General features: G+C 35.3%; 3 protein-coding genes across 3 annotated transcripts; all 3 read right to left on the minus strand.

The window, feature by feature from the left end:
• Positions 1–102: 102 nt before the first annotated feature.
• Positions 103–700, minus strand: LOC140181696 (protein NRT1/ PTR FAMILY 1.2-like). Its single transcript, XM_072225984.1, has 2 exons — positions 661–700; positions 103–563 (listed from the first exon to the last, which is right to left on the minus strand). Exons 1-2 carry the CDS (start codon positions 698–700, stop codon positions 103–105), a joined length of 501 nt encoding a protein of 166 aa, XP_072082085.1.
• Positions 701–1,355: 655 nt separating this feature from the next.
• Positions 1,356–2,791, minus strand: LOC112770809 (large ribosomal subunit protein uL2x). Its single transcript, XM_025815217.3, has 2 exons — positions 2,123–2,791; positions 1,356–1,827 (listed from the first exon to the last, which is right to left on the minus strand). The coding sequence occupies exons 1-2, from the start codon at positions 2,560–2,562 to the stop codon at positions 1,482–1,484; spliced, it is 786 nt and encodes a 261-aa protein (XP_025671002.1). The 5' UTR covers positions 2,563–2,791; the 3' UTR covers positions 1,356–1,481.
• A 1,035-nt stretch (positions 2,792–3,826) lies between these two features.
• Positions 3,827–7,695, minus strand: LOC112772553 (protein NRT1/ PTR FAMILY 1.2-like). Its single transcript, XM_025817523.3, has 4 exons — positions 7,359–7,695; positions 7,038–7,255; positions 5,695–6,227; positions 3,827–4,843 (listed from the first exon to the last, which is right to left on the minus strand). Exons 1-4 carry the CDS (start codon positions 7,483–7,485, stop codon positions 3,997–3,999), a joined length of 1,725 nt encoding a protein of 574 aa, XP_025673308.3. The 5' UTR covers positions 7,486–7,695; the 3' UTR covers positions 3,827–3,996.
• Between the last annotated feature and the right edge of the window lie 9,388 nt (positions 7,696–17,083).

A 17,083-nucleotide genomic window follows, 5' to 3' on the forward strand; every position in this document is an offset into this window, starting at 1 on the left:
AATAATAATAATATCTTATTTAGGATGTAACAAGCTAAGTTAAATAATATATAGCATCCAACTCCAAAGTACACAATTAATTAACAGAATTATAATAATCAATTATTTTTCCTCCTCTTGATGAACCCTGTTTCCAGCAACATCTTCAATGGTAGGTCCATAAGCCCAATTACAAACCAAATAGTAAACCATATTAACAGCACCCATAATGGCAAGAACCCAATAATACTTGTCATAATGACCCTTAATATTATCAGAAACCCAACTCTGTTTTCCCTCTTTGGAAGTGATGTCATCCACAATGCTGAATAATAGAGAAGCTAACAAGTTTCCTATGGCACTTCCCAAGCTGAACAAGGCTGCAGCAATGCTTGACATGCTTCTTGGAAACTCAGTGTAATAGAATTCAGATTGGCCTATTGCATTGAATGTTTCTGCAATTCCATTCAAAACATTGTGTAGGATAAGCCACATTGCAGACATGTCCAAAACTGCTTCAGGATTATCAATGTAACCTTCTCTAATTGCTTTCCTCCTTCTAATGTTCTCAATAACTGCTGAAACTACCAAGTCCAAGAAGCAGAAGAACAAGCCAATCCCCAGTCTGTTCTTGGCACTTATCCTAACTGGTTGAGGTCATAGTGAAGACAGGAAAAGAACCTGCTGAGATTTGGAAGCTTGAAGTTATGTGCCTCTTCATGGTCTTAGCTTGTAGCAAAAAGAATGAGCTAACATGAAACCGCTACTCCATAAGGGAATTACTTTTATTATGGCCTTCAATTCTTCCACTTGCTCTATTGGACAAACCCTCCATGCACTATTATTCTTAAACCCTGGCTATTATTCAGAAACCTGAAACATAAAGTTTCACTTAAACCCTAACTATTATTCTTAAGGATTTTACTATTCTATACCTTAAAGACATAAGTTAAACATACCCAAAAAAAAAAATTAATCTAATAAATAGAATTAAAACATTTTCTTTTATAGTATACTTAACATTTTCGTTTGGTCTGATCAAATAGTGGTAATTAGTAAAATCAATTGAGCAAAGTCTTATTAATAATAAGAAACTCATAAATAGTTGAATTTGTTTAACCCTTTTTAATTTGTTGATTATCATTAGGATAGAAATAATGATATTGCACTAAACCTTAGTTTATGTTTATAACATGAACTTTAATGTTAACATGAATTTTGTGTTAACGTGAACTCTATGTTAACGTGAATTCTGTGCGACAAACAAATTTTTTTATATAATCTTAATAAGATCCGCAGCAAGAGAGTCAAATGAGAACAAATCTCTTCACCAGACCGACTAGAATTCCTTTAATATCTCACAAACAAAAATAAAATACTGTCAATTAAAAGCTTCATATTTATGGGGGAAATGGTTCTCAAAATAGCACCCAAACAGTTCAACCTAAACTATGAAAGAAACAAAATTTGGAAACTTGCAATCAAAGAAAGTCCTAAAAGCTTCAAGTGGTCTTATCAGCCTTAGCAGCAGTTGCGGCAGCTTGACCCCTAAGACGACCGGTCCTCCTTGCAGCAATGAGACCAACCTTTTGGCCGGGTGGAGCATCACGCCTAACAGTACTGGCATGACCAATGTGTTGATGGTTACCTCCACCGTGGGGATGCTCAACTGGATTCATAGCAACACCACGAACCTTGGGCCAGCAGTTCCTCTTGACCCTGAATTTGTGGTAAGCATTACCAGCCTTGAGGAGTGGCTTCTCAGTTCTTCCACCACCGGCAACTTGTCCAATCATGGCCCTGCATCCACTTGGCACAATCTTCTTTGAACCAGATGGGAGCTTGATCCTGCAACAAAAATGAAAAACACATATAACCAATTCTAATTGACCGTGCTTTAACTCAGCCTCCAATTAACATGTCGATTAATGCTACAACTCATACACCAAAATCCATTTCTACCTTTTCAAATAACCATGCTAAAAAAAAAACGTGTAGGTAACACAACAAATAGATATGTTAGCATCACCAGGGTTTAACCTAGAATTTTAACATTTATACAAGCATTTCCAAAGTAAACACGACAATAACTGATTTTGAGAACCAGAAAAATAACGTAAAATCAGAATTATATATGGAATACCTAGAAGTGTCATTATCGGGGTTGTGGCTGATAACAATGGCGTAATCACCAGATGCCCTGGCGAAGACACCGCGGTCACCAACGTGGTGCTCGACGTTGCAAATGACAGCTCCTTCGGGGATGGATCTGAGTGGCAAAACATTTCCGACCACGAGTGTGGCCTTCTTCCCGCAGTAGATGAACTGGCCGGTGTAGATACCTTCAGCAGCGACGAACAGCTCCGTCTGCTTCTTGTACCTGAATGGGTGGCGGAAAGTCACCTTGGCGAGTGGAGCACCGCGGCCGGGGTCGTGGATGATGTCGGTCACCACACCCTTGAGGTAACCGTTGCGCTCGCCGAAGTCGAGGCTGCGGAACCTGGCGGCGCCCTTGCGGTGATGGGTGTGGGACTTGAAGACGGACCCAGCACCCTTACGCTGTGCGCGGATGACTCTACCCATGGCGGAGAATCTCTCTCTCACTCTCTGTATCTGCGGCTAAGGAAGGTGGCAGTGAAGGTGGATTAGGGTTTCTTGTGTCGTTTTTACATAGAGAAGCGACGCCGTTTTGTCCATGACCTAGTAGGCCTTTTGCCTTTTAAGTATAAAGCCCAAAATTGTTAAATGTTATTGAGCTAGACTCTCAAGCCCAAAAATTTTGTGAGTAAGCCTAATCATATGCGTGTTTTGTGAGTTAGCAATGCAATAATGCACTACATAATTGGGCAGTATGCAAAAATTTAATAAAAAAAAAAATTATTATCAAAATATGAATGAGAATATTAATTTTCCATTGTTGTTAATTTTACTAGAAGAAAAAGAATAATTTATATTTTAATTAATTTTATTTTTTTTAAATTAAGCGAGTTAATCTCTCAATCGCTAATTTGTCATAAAAACGAGAGCAAACTAGTATTTTGAGTCCGCTTTACTTAACCGGGGCGGACCAGCCCGCTTTTCTACCCCTACTTCTAATAATAAATATGTTTAATTAAAATTATTATCGATTTAATTTTTTTAAATTTACTAAAATACCTCTAATAACAAATATCTTTAATTAAAATTAATATTATTACAATTAAATTTATTAAAATATCTCTAATAACAAATATCACAATTAAAATTAACACAAAATACTTATCTAAATTTCTAAAAATCTCATAATTTATAATTCATCTCATAATCCATAGTTGAACTTATATAGAACAAATTTCAACAATTCTAATCACATATATTAAAAAGCTTTACTATTATCCAAATTAAAGTTACAAAGAAGTCTCAAAAATCAAAATTTATTAGCATTAATAAGTATATATGCACAACTCTTATACATGAACACAAACACATGAATAAAATAAAATCAACATTACAATAGAAAGTCTCACACATAAAAAAATGAACACAATTATCGAGTGTAATGTCTTCTCCTTCATTGATTTCACATTTTATGTACAACAGTACAAGTTGATCCTTCTATCTACTCCAAGTATCACTCGTCTCAATATGGTAGATTGTCCCACTATCTAATCTAAACATATTTTGATCTTCTATTTTATCAATAAATTACACAACCTATCCATTTTTGTGTTTTCAATACATACTAAATCACTAAAATAAATAAATTTATTGACACTAACATCTCTTACTATTTGCCTACTATAACTATTATTTCATTTTCTTTTCTTTTTCAATTACAATATAATCAAAACATACCAAATCATCAAAGTAGCTAATAATGAATAATTATGCATATAAGTTAAATTTCAACTTGGTGGCAAACATCAATGTTCCATGCACTAATAATAATATCTTATTCAGATGTAACAAGCCAAGTTAAATAATATATAACATCCCACTCCAAAGCACACAATTAATTAACAGATTTATAATAATTAATCATTTTTCCTCCTCTTCATGAACCCTGTTTCCAGCAGCATCTTCAATGGTAGGTCCATAAGCCCAATTACAAACCAAATAGTAAACCATATTAACAGCACTCATAATGGCAAGAACCCAATAATACTTGTCATAATGACCCTTATTAATATTATCAGAAACCCAACTCTGTTTTCCCTCTTTGGAAGTGATGTCATCCACAATGCTGAATATTAGAGAAGCTAACAAGTTTCCTATAGCACTTCCAAAGCTGAACAAGGCTGCAGCAATGCTTGACATGCTTCTTGGAAACTCAGTATAATAGAATTCAGATTGGCCTATTGCATTGAATGCTTCTGCAATTCCATTCAAAACATTGTGTGGAATAAGCCACATTGCAGACATGTCCAAAATTGCTTCAGGATTATCAATGTAACCTTCTCTAATTGCTTTCCTCCTTCTAATGTTCTCAACAACTGCTGAAACTACCAAGTCCAAGAAGCAGAAGAACAAGCCAATCCCCATTCTGTTCTTGGCACTTATCCTAACTGGTTTTCCTCTAAGTTTTGATGCCAAGGGAATGATGAGACGGTCATAAACACCAGCAGTTATGAATACTGAGATCATAATGAAGACAGGAAAAGAACCTGCTGGGATTTGGAAGTTTGAAGTTATGTGCCTGTTCATGGTTTTTGCTTGTAGCAAAAAAAATGAGCTTTGGCTACTGCTTATTGATAACATGAAACCGCTACTCCATAGAGGAATTACCTTTATTATGGCCTTCAATTCTTCCACTTGCTCTATTGTGCAAACACTCCATGAACTATTATTATTGTTATTAGTGACTATGCAAGCTTTATTCAGAAACCTGAAATACAAAGTTTCACTTCAAAGGGTTGGCTATTATTCTTAATTAGGTACGGTTCTTGATTCATAGTGTAAATTATTAATTGAAATTGGCGATTCTTTGTTTTTTATAATTTCTTTATAGTATTATATCTATTTAGTATGTTGGTTGCTAATGGTAAAATTAGTGACCGATTTAAGGATAAAACGTTTCTAAAAGTTTTTAAATTTTAACTTTTTATTTTGATCTCTAATTTAGTGAGCAAATAGAATTTTGTTTTATTCAGTAACCAATTTGATAGATGCTAAAATTGGTCACTATTCTAAAAGTTTTATGCAGAAAGATTTTAGAGATTAATGACAATGAATAATCAGTAGCATTAATTATTAAAATTAATTCAGCCAAATTTTTTTAATTATATAAAAATATAAATAATTTTTTTAGTGCTTGTTTGGGCGTCATTATCTTAATAAAAAAATTTAATGAAAAAATATATTTTTTTATTTTTTAGTGTGTTTGACAAATTTTTAGTAATAAAAGTAAAAACACTAAAAAAATAAAAAATATCTTTTTCGAGACGCTATAATTTACATATTTTTTTAAAAGATATTTTTTCATTAAAAAAATATTTTTCATGTAATAAATAAACAAAAAAATATTTTTATATTATTATACTCAAACATAATTAATAAATAAAAAAATCTTTTAGAATGAAATATCCAAATATAAAATTACTTTTACTTTTTTTTATAAAACTTTTTAAAAAAAAGAGAATACAAAATTTTTTTTTTTAAGAAAAACTCATCCAAACAGAGCGTTAACCCTTTTTGATTTCTTGATTATCATTAAGGATGAAAATGATTGCACTAAACCTTAGTTTGTGAGATGGAGCAACAAGGGTTGAGTCCTTGTTATGGTGATAGAGTATTGGATGGTGAGTAGTAGGTGGAAGTTGAAGCTTTCTATTCTTGAATGCAACAACAATGACCTGAGCAAAGCTAGTGAGCAAGCTTTTGTGAGGTTTATGCTTCACATAACGGTGAGAAAGAAGAAAGAAGAAGACGGTTGACAACAACATAAGTGCCGCAGGAACACCAAAACCCAGTTTCCATCCATACCGGTCTTGAATGTAAACAATTGCAGTTAAGGAGAAAACAACAGAAACTGCTTGTGAAGCAATGTACCAACTTATGAAACTCTCCAACACCCTCTCCTTTTTGTTGTTGTTGTTGTTGAGTTGGTCTGCACCAAATGCTAAGGAGCAGAAGATTCCACCTCCTCCAATGGATATGAGTGCAAAGCAAGTGATTAGGAGTGCAAGTTGGGGTGCTGTTGCTGATTCATGGCTCAAAGGTGAGGGTCTTGCCTCTGCTATCATGGCTGTTAACCATAATAGTGCCATCCCCTGTGATCAAATTATTATAAAAAAATTGTTAAAAAAATCCTCTTAATTGTTAAAAAAAATTGAAAGTGTAATGTGTGATATTTAGGATAATGCTAGGTAGATAAAAAAAAACAGTCAGAACTTTTTTTATTTAGACAATTAATGAATGTTAAATAAGGAAAATTTTGGTTGTTTTTAGCTAATATTTTTTTGTTACCAAACATTTTTCGATATTTAACCCTTTATTATTCTCTCTTTCGTATTTATTTTTAGTCTCACTTATAAAGTTAATGGTGCGAGATCACACTTTACTCCCTCAATTGTTAAAAAAAATTGAGAGAATCCATTTCCAAGTAATTAATAAAACCAGCTACCAATATATTTATGTATAAATATATGTGGGGTTTAATTTATTTTCAATGTGCATTTATATTCCAACATGTATGTTATAATAGTAGCTGACTTTGGTAACTGATTTTGGTGTACATCTAGCATAGTCAAATTATTATATATGGTGGAAACTCCGGTGCAGTTGACTTCACGTGAAGTTGATAACTCATAGCCGTTAGATGATTTGACAAAATTTTCATCTAACGACTCTTAACTATCAATTTCACATGAAGTCGAGTGCAGTTTTCACCATTATATATTAAGTTTAACTTAGTTTGTGTAAGTGTGTAACTTTTTTATAATTCATATTCATAGAAATTAACATAGAATCAGAATCAGATCATATAGGGTGAGAGGTTGACTATATCTTTTATTTATCATTTTAATGTAAGATAAAGGAGATTATATTTAGAAAATAAAGAAGTGCAGTATAGATGGTACCAGAAAAGTGATAATTGAACCAAAAGCAATGGCAAGAAAGCGACCCAAATAAGAATCAGCAAGGAAAGCACCAAAGAGAGGAGCAAAATTGGTAGCAGCAAACCAAAAGAACATAATCTTTGTTGCTTTAACCACTCTGAGTCTGTAGTCTCCAATCAAATACACTATCATGTTTGGGGATAGCCCCACACTTGCCATCTTTGCCAGTGCTTCATTTCCTACAACCATTCCCATAACAAAATTAAAGTAAACCATGCAATTTAATGCAATGCATGCTTCCTAATCCTATATACATATGGCTTATTAATTATTAATACATACCTATAATGAAAGGCATGGTAATGAGTCCACCCTTGCACCTTTGATTATTATTCATGTCTTGCTTTTCTTCTTCTTGTTGCTCATTCATTTCCTCTTCAACCAAAGCACCCTCCATTTCCTTCTCCATCTCTATCTTTGCTTAGTTAGTTGTTCCTCTTGTAAGTGCAACACACACACATATTATATATATAAAGAAAACTATATACAAAGCAGTGAAGTAGCTAGAAAATCATTCATGGTTTCATGCACATGTGAAGAAAAAGTAAACAAATTTTGCGTGCGGCAACTGATACTGCAGGAATTCATAAATGATATTGTAGTATATAGTGCAAGAGTGGACTTGCCCAATTTTTCAATAATTTCCAGTGGAAATTTAAACGTCACAAAAGTAATTAACATTAATTACTTTAAATAAATAAATAAACAATCTCGCTAAGTTACCAACAACATTTCTGCCAACTTCTTCAAACTCTTATTTATGATTGTATTTAATAGAAGTGTCTTTATAGATGTATCTAACAAAAATGTCTTGTTTATGGTTATGTCTAATGAAAGTATCTTTCTATATATATTTTCTGAATGTGTCTCCTTATATATGTGTTTAAAATATAATAATTAATTATTGTTGGTAATAAGTTGGCAAATAATATATTGATATCCTATATTTTTCCAATAAATAAAAGATGGCACTAGCCACTGGTTTAGGTGCTATCTCGTGCAGTCATCATGCTTTAGTATTGGACTATATATATACAATGTTTGTAAGTTGAATTGTTCTCTAAAAACTTAGTCCTAATCGATATTAAACGCCATAAAATATAAAAGATTAAGAGGATGGGGTGTCCCATAATATTGGGATTTATTGGGCAATGGCCAATCATCGTATTCATGTCACTAACACAGTTGACAAGAGACATGTGGCATATGTTTTTATATATATAATGGGGGCATGATTGTTTCGTGTGACAATTAATGCATTGTCTCTCTAATGACCAATTAATCACTTTAATTTTATTTTAGAAAATATTCATCATATGATGACAAATAATTACACCACATATTGCTCTTTTCTAAAAAGAAAAAACAAACACCATGTGAGTTGTACGGACAATTCTGTTTTGGTGATACTCCCATGATGATATCTTCACATGAAGATAGTATTATAGTTTATTGAATAAATTAATAGTTTGATTAAATATGTTTGATTAACCATCTAAAAATTTATAATGTCATCTTCATATAAAGATGTCATCGTATGAGTTAGGGGTGTACATGACTCGATCCGACTCGAAGATCCGGTTCAGTATCGAACACTTTAGGGGTTAATTTGGTGTGATTTCATCGGGTCTAATGTCGGGTAAGGGTCTCAAAAATAGACCCGGTCATTATTTCGGGTCGGGTTCGGGTCATAATTCGGGTCACCCGAACTCGATCCAATCATCATACACAATTAATATTTTGTGTTATTAGTGATGGATGATGGCTATTTTTATGTAGAATTTAAGTATTGTAAACTTTAATACTTTGTGTTATTAATTATTATAAGACTATAAGTTAATGTTTTATGTTTAAAATGTATAAGACTTTAGACTAATGGCATAATATTGTGTTATTTGTATTGATTTAAAAATTTGGTGTTATTAGACAATATTAGTATTTGTTAGAAACAAGAGACTGAGAGAATAATATGAAAAGTGTATTATTGAATTGTGGTCTGAGGTACAATATACAAGGGGTATTTATAGGTGCTAAATGAATCAAAGTAATAAAGACATAGAATCCTACAATTAATGTACAGATATGCTATATAAATATAGACGATGCTAATTGATTTATATTGATTCTCTAACATCCCCCCTCAAACTCAAGTGGGAGCTAAGGATACCAACTTGAGTTTGGATAACAAAGTCCGAAAGCGAGTCGGGTGATGAGCTTTCGTGAAGATATCAGCAGTCTGATCCAGTGTCCCAACGGCAATGAGACGAACAGCATCAATAAGGATACGTTGTCGAACAAAGTGACAATCAATCTCAATGTGTTTGGTGCGTTCATGAAACACATCATTATGGGCAATCTGAATAGCACTGCGGTTATCACAAAAAACATCAGTAGGAGACGACTGAGGAGCACCCAGATCTTCGAGAAGCCAACGAACCGAGATAACCTCAGCAGTGGTGTCAGCGAGGGCACGGTACTCAGCTTCTGTGCTTGAGCGAGCAGTGAATGTTTGCTTCTTAGCACGCCAAGAGATGAGAGCGTCGCCAAGAAACAAACAGTAACCAGTAGTAGAACGACGATCAGTGGGATCACCAGCCCAATCAGCATCAGAGTATGCCTGAAGGGTCAAAGAGGAATGGGCAGAAAAATGAAGGCCATGAAATAGAGTGCCTTTGACATACCGAAGAATGCGAAGAACTGCCGCATAGTGAGTAGTACGAGGAGCTGACAAGAACTGGCTGAGGACATGAACCGGATAGGCAATGTCTGGTCGGGTGACAGTCAAGTAGACGAGACCTCCAACTAACTGGCGATAAAGTGTCGGATTATCCAAAACAGTGCCATCCATAGGGGTAAATCGAACATTAGGCTCAAGAGGAGTAGACTCAGTACGACTATCTGTAATCCCAGCGCGAGCAAGAAGATCTGAAGCATACTTAGCCTGAGAGAGATAGATGCCATCATCGGTGGAGATGACCTCGAGACCAAGAAAATAGCTGAGAGAACCAAGATCTTTCATCTCAAAGGTACAGTGAAGTGAGGCCTTGAGATCAGAGATACCATCAACATCATCCCCAGTAATTATCATGTCATCAACATACAGAAGTAGAAGAACAACTCCACGTTCGCTTTTACGAATGAAGAGCGCATTCTCATGAGGGCTAGAAGTAAAGCCAAGACTGCATATGGTAGTGCTGAACTTGTCAAACCATTCACGAGGAGCTTGCTTAAGTCCATAAAGTGCCTTGCGAAGGAGACAAACCTTATTAGAAGGACAAGGATATCCCGGAGGTGGTTTCATATAGACTGTCTTTTTCAAATCCCCATTAAGAAATGCATTCTTCACATCCATCTGACTGAGAGACCATTTTTTAGCCGCGGCGATGGCAAGAAGAGCTCTAACAGACGTAAGACGAGCGACAGGGGCAAAAGTCTCTTCATAATCAATACCATACTCTTGCGTACAACCTTGAGCAACCAAACGGGCCTTATAACGGTCAATAGAGCCATCAGAGCGAGTCTTGATCTTGTAGACCCATCTACTGCCCACAACTTCCTGATCAGAAGGAGGATCAACCAGATCCCAGGTGTGTGCCTTTTCAAGTGCCTGTAATTCTTCTTGCATTGCTTGTTGCCAATTTGGGTTTGAGGAGGCTTCTCTGAATGTCTTAGGTTCATGTTGATGAAGAATAATAGAAAAGCAATGGTAATCAAGAAGATGAGGAGGTGGATTCCTTACCCTAGAAGAACGAGCGGGAGGAGGAGGCATGACGGTAGGAGCAGGATCATCGTCCGGTCTGGAATCATCGGGAGATGGAGAAGGCGGAGGAACAGGAGGCTGTGGAGGGTCACTCGAGATAGAACCTGTAGAATCATCACTAGGAAAAAGATCAACATTGGGGTTAGTGAACAAAGGTGACTGAGTAGTAGGAATCGACTCAAAGGATGAGAACCGAGAAAACATGTGGTGCTCCCAGAAGACAACATGACGAGATATACGAATACGTTTAGAGAGAGGATCCCAACAACGATAACCCTTGTGTTCAGTGCCATAACCAAGAAAACAACACATACGAGCCCGAGGTTCAAGTTTACTATGTTCATGAGGCTGAAGAAGAACAAAACATACACAACCAAAAACTCGAAGAGAACTATAATCTGGGGGGGTATGATAAAGACGCTCAAAGGGAGTAACATTACCAAGAACAGAAGAAGGGAGTCTATTGATAACATGAACAGCAGTAAGAACAGCTTCACCCCAAGTACGCTCAGGACACGAAGAAGAAAGGAGCATTGCACGGACGGAGTCAAGAATGTGACGGTGTTTGCGTTCAGCTCTACCATTTTGTTGAGACGTACCAGGACAAGAAAACTCAGATAGAGTACCCTGTTCTGCAAGAAAGGCTAAGAGTTTGGAATCACGGTATTCCATAGCATTATCACGTCGGAAAACCTTAATGACCTTGGAAAACTGAGTTTTAATCATAGTAGCAAAGTTGATATAGATCTGAGGTAACTCATGGCGATTAGTCATCAAATAAACCCAAGTAAAACGGGAATAATCATCAATGAAAACGACAAAGTATCGAGCTCCGCCCATAGAGGCAGTGGGAGCGGGGCCCCAAACATCAGAGTGAATGATATCAAAAGGAGAGCAAGCAAGAGATGAATTATTGTGAAAAGATAAAGCAGGTTGTTTGGCAGTTTGGCAAGAAATGCAATCAAAAGATTCATTTGGAACCTGACCTAAAACACCTTGAGACACAAGAGGACGCAGTTTTCCTAAGGAGGTGTGGGCAAGACGTTGATGCCATAAGTGAAGGGTAGAGGGAGAAGAAGCAGCACAGAGATTTGGTACAGGAGGAATATGAAGACTTTCGAGTTCAAACAACCTTCCGACCTTACGTCCAGTCCCGATGATTTGTCCCGTCCGAGGATCCTGTACACGACAACCAGAAATAGAAAAGGTGACGTCAAAGCCCAAATCAACAAGTTGACCAACAGAAATAAGATTGAAGTGTAAATTGGGAATGTAGTAAGTATCTGGAAGATTAAGAGATGACTGGGATATAGAACCCTTGTGTGTTGCGTGCAAGAGGAAGCCATTTGCAGTATTGATAGAAGGTCCATTTGTAGTTGTAGACATGGACGAGAAAATATTACGCAACGGAGACATGTGATTAAAGCAACCCGAGTCAAAGTACCATTTAGAATCACCTGGAGGGGTTGATAAAGCAGCAGGAGTATTACCAGAAACAGAGAGAAGACGCCGTAGAAGAGATGCAATATCAGATAGAGAGACAGGAGACGGGTTGAAAGGTGCAGAGGGGGTAGGTGCAGTAGTAGCAGCAACAGTAGAAGCAGGCGCATGACGTGGGGGACGAGTAGGACAGGTAGTAATCAAATGTCCCGAGAGCTTGCAATAACGGCAGAGCAACTGTGAACAATGGTAGCTAATATGCCCTTTCTGGTGGCATGTCCGACATTCAACAGAGGGGCAGACGGAGAAAAGGTGCCCAAAACGGTTGCAGTTTCGACAGAATGTATCCTTTCTGTCTGTGGCAACAAAAACATCCGACTTTTCCATAACAGTAGTCACACAAATCAAAAAGAGGAGAGAAAACTGCAATTTCGAAGCAGAAAATGAGAAAACGGAGCGCGGAATCGGAAAGAGCTCACCAAAAAACCTTAGGGAGGGTCCGCTTGTCAGCCACGTCAGCGCCACGTCAGCAGTGACGTCAGCGCCACGTCAGAGGGGGGTAGACACGTGGCGGCACCGGAGTGGAGCAGAGGAGACACGCTGGCAGGAGAAGGACGCGGGTCAAAGCCGGGTCGGGCCGGATCGCGTGCGGGTCGGGCTAGCGCGCGGGTCAAACGAGAAGCTTCTGGCGACACGTGGCAGCGGATGGAACGTCCGATCAGCGCTGAGATCTAACGGCTGCTGAAGCTTCTGGATGAGAAAAGAGTGGTGGTGGACAGCAACGTTCTGGAGGTGCGTGGAGGCGCGTGCGGCGGTCTCTGGAGGAGATCTTGGCGGCGTTGGAAAGCTGACAGAGAGAAGAACACGATGATGCCGGAGGTGACGATCCAAAGCGTCGGAAACAGCTCGAAAATTGCGAGCAAAGTGGCACGGGTGGAAGCTGGAGGGAAGGTCAACCTGGTCGTGGCAGCGTCTTTCGGCGGCGCGTGGAGGCGCGTCTGGAGGCGGATGGCGACGGTTCTGGTTGCGTTGGAATCACGGCGACAAGACGAACAAGATGGTTATGGGGGTGACGAACCAAAGCGTCAAAAAGAGAACGAAAAAGGAGGCCAAAGAACACTACCGACAAGGAAAAACAAAGGGGCTATGAACTAATATTCATCGGAAAAAAAAGACCTAAGCTCTTGATACCATGTTAGAAACAAGAGACTGAGAGAATAATATGAAAAGTGTATTATTGAATTGTGGTCTGAGGTACAATATACAAGGGGTATTTATAGGTGCTAAATGAATCAAAGTAATAAAGACATAGAATCCTACAATTAATGTACAGATATGCTATATAAATATAGACGATGCTAATTGATTTATATTGATTCTCTAACGGTATTGATTATGGTTATACTTTAATTTCAGAGAATGATTGGTTCTTGTTATATTTTATCATGTCAAATAATGGTTGGAGTCTTAGAAATTTAGATATTTTCACATGTTAGCTTACAATAAGGTATCAAAGTAATATAATATTAACAGCACAATTTTTACCCGATATAATCGTACCCCAAAAGTGTATAAATTTTATCGGGTCTAAAGGCGAATTCGAATTTAACAAATAAACCCAATATATATTTCAGGTCGGGACTAAGTCACATTAAACTCGATTTCATCCGAGTTATAAACACCCCTTGATATGTATTTCCCTTCTGCTTTTATTGAAGTATAGGCAAAATTAGACTTTATTGGGGACTCACTACAAATTATTGTGAATATAAGAATATTTAGATATTTTCTTTGTTATGTGTATATTATACCATGTTAAAATTTCTTTTTTATTATCAGTAAATTATATCAATACCATTTTTTCAATCGGCCAACTTAAGTTGGTTAAACTAACACTATCTAATTCTTATTTTCTTTCATAAAATACTGTCCTTCCCATTAATTACCTTATTTTATGGCGCATTGCAAAACTGATGAGGTTGTACGTAACTTTAAATTAAGATAGCATATATTAAATAATTTGTCAGTAGCTAGTTAAAAAAAAAAATAAAATTAATAAAATTTATTATTTTTTTATCATTATTTAATTATTAATTCAATTTTTTTAATTTAGTAATTTAACAACATATTTTATAAAAAATGTTAAACACTAATTATTAGTTAATGACCAAAAATAATAAATTTTTATAATTTTCTAATTCTTCTTTACAAAATTGAAAATGGTACGGAATATATCAATAATGTAAATTAAAAGAGTGTAATTTACGATATAATCAACAAATTCGTTTTGGACTAACAAATACACTCATTAGCTATTATCTGATGTGCTGAAAATTTTTTAGTGAATAATAGATTATCCCCAGCCACGAAATGTGAGAAAGTGTTCCTTTCAAATCATTAATTACTTTATCAATTCGAAAGTAGTATCAGATAGCCAGAAAGAGAAAGCCTATAGTCTAGCTAGCTAGCAGTAGCTATAATCATTACAGTATAACTACGTACATTACTTTTTATTACTTAATTAGATGAGTCACGTCTTAATTAAATGGAGTTTAAACTTTAAAGTACTAATCTCTTCGATCGGCTTTGTATAAAATACTACTATTTCATCTCTTTCAAGAGAGTTGGTACATTTTTTATTTCTCGTTTGAGATGGATGATCAGAACAAATTGTGGTTTCCAACATTTTATAATAATTTTGCGTTTCATACCATGAAAAAGGTGAAGCATCTTGCTTTATTTTGTTGGTATGCAGAGCATTCTTAATCCGATAGGTTATGAATTAATTTTTTGTAGATTTTAGCTTTATTTAAAAATTTATTATTAGTTAATAGATTGTTATATGCACAAAATAAAATTTAAATTCTGATATTTATTTAAATGGACACCAATAAACTAACCACCCAATTAATCCATGTTGATTAGCATCTTACTTTATATAAGTCCAATAATCTCACTTCTCCATAGTGGAGGGTATTATTTATTTTTGGGCTCAACCAAGTAACTTTTTATGATATGCATGGACCGTAAGGCCCAAGGAAAAGGGTCAACAATAACGCCTAAGTTAATGCCAGTTATTACCTTGATTAAACTTGATTTATAGTTAACCAAAACAAATCATTGATTTATATACTGTCATTTACTATTTCTTTATTGTTGAGGTCAAAAAACCAGTAACGCAGTGTTTGTTTCAAGGGAATTTGAAGAGAAAGAAAACAACGGGAAAGAAAACGGGTGGAAAATTAAATTTTTCTCCGTTTGGATCACAAAGAAAACTAAGAGGAAATGAGAAAAAGGGAGTGCCATACAACTACCAGTTTTCTCTCCTCTTATGAGATGAAAACTAATAAAAAAAAAAATAAAAAATATGCAATTACATATTTATCCTTATATTAGAAAAACAATTTACATATATTAGTATATTATAATTTATATATATAGAGAAGGGTATTAATATAATTTTACTTAATTATAATATTTTTTTTTTATTTTTTTTTCATCCAAACAAAAAAAAATTTCTCCAACTTTCTTTCCATCCATTTTCTCTCCATTCAAATAACATATAAAAAATCAACTTTTCCTTTCATTTTCTTTCCTCCCATTTTCTTTTCTCCCAATTTCTATTTTGCATCCAAACGAACTCTAACTAAACTTCTGAGAAATTCAATCAATATTATTGACACTATTTGAGAAAAGCATGACTTAATCCTAAAACATGACTTATTAATCTATATAACTTGCACATCTCAAGAAATTGTTAGCACTAAAACAAGCAAAGGTAGGCATGCATGTTGTTGAATAGGTTAATTTTGTTTAATAATAATCCGCTATTAGTATATTTCTATGTTTCATACTACGTACTATTACAATTTCTGTATATATACTCAAAAAAAATGAAGCATAAAGTCTTTACTTGGGTACAGTGATTTATATAAAAACAATAAAAGGTGCAAAAGTAATTTCCTTGATTAAACAACTTTTCAAACTTTTTCTTTTGCTACCAAAAATTAAAGAATTATCCATTTTTTTAACCATTCAAAATGCTTTTGAATGAGGTATGGATGGGAGTAGTTTTATTATTTTATTTTCCCCTTAAAAAAAATAAACATAAGTGAGTTTTTTTTTTCTTACTAATATTTTCAAGCTATGATTGTTAGATTTATACAATTTTAATTTGCGGGAAGGTTTTATCTAGATTATTTTTTTATCAATAGTAGATGTAAACTTATTTGTTATAATTTTTTCAATGGGAGTACATAAAGAGTACATAGTATATAAAGTGTAATAACGCAATAGATATTTTTAAAGGAAATTTTTCATTCTCTTCAACAATGAAAATAACTCATTTTTCTCCCACTCTTAATCTTTTTAGTTCATCAAACTATCATCACAGCTTGAACAGTTCAGGAGGATATGAAAATTTTTTCATCATGATCATTATGGTTAAGAGGACTCTCGGTGCTTCCAGCTACACTTGCAAATTTCGTGGACCTCAAGGTTCTCCACTTATCCTGAATTACAACAAAAGAACAAAAATAAAAAACCCTAAATTAAAATAAGACGCAAAATTTAAAAAGTTAATTTAGGAGAATTTCGTGCCTTGAGGTCAACGTTGGAACGTGAACGGAGATGGTGTGAAAATTTTGGATCTTGGAGGATTTGCTTCCGCTGCCCGGTTCCATATTTATTCACGCCCGCTACTAGGGCGTCCACTTCGCTGTTCCTTCATTTATGCCTAGGCATTTTCGAAACTGCAGTATCAAAAGACACAATTTGGTCAACAGCAGTAAGGTTGGAATCAAGAATA

This window comes from Arachis hypogaea, chromosome 18 (assembly GCF_003086295.3).
Source record: "Arachis hypogaea cultivar Tifrunner chromosome 18, arahy.Tifrunner.gnm2.J5K5, whole genome shotgun sequence".
Taxonomy (NCBI): Eukaryota; Viridiplantae; Streptophyta; class Magnoliopsida; order Fabales; family Fabaceae; genus Arachis; species Arachis hypogaea.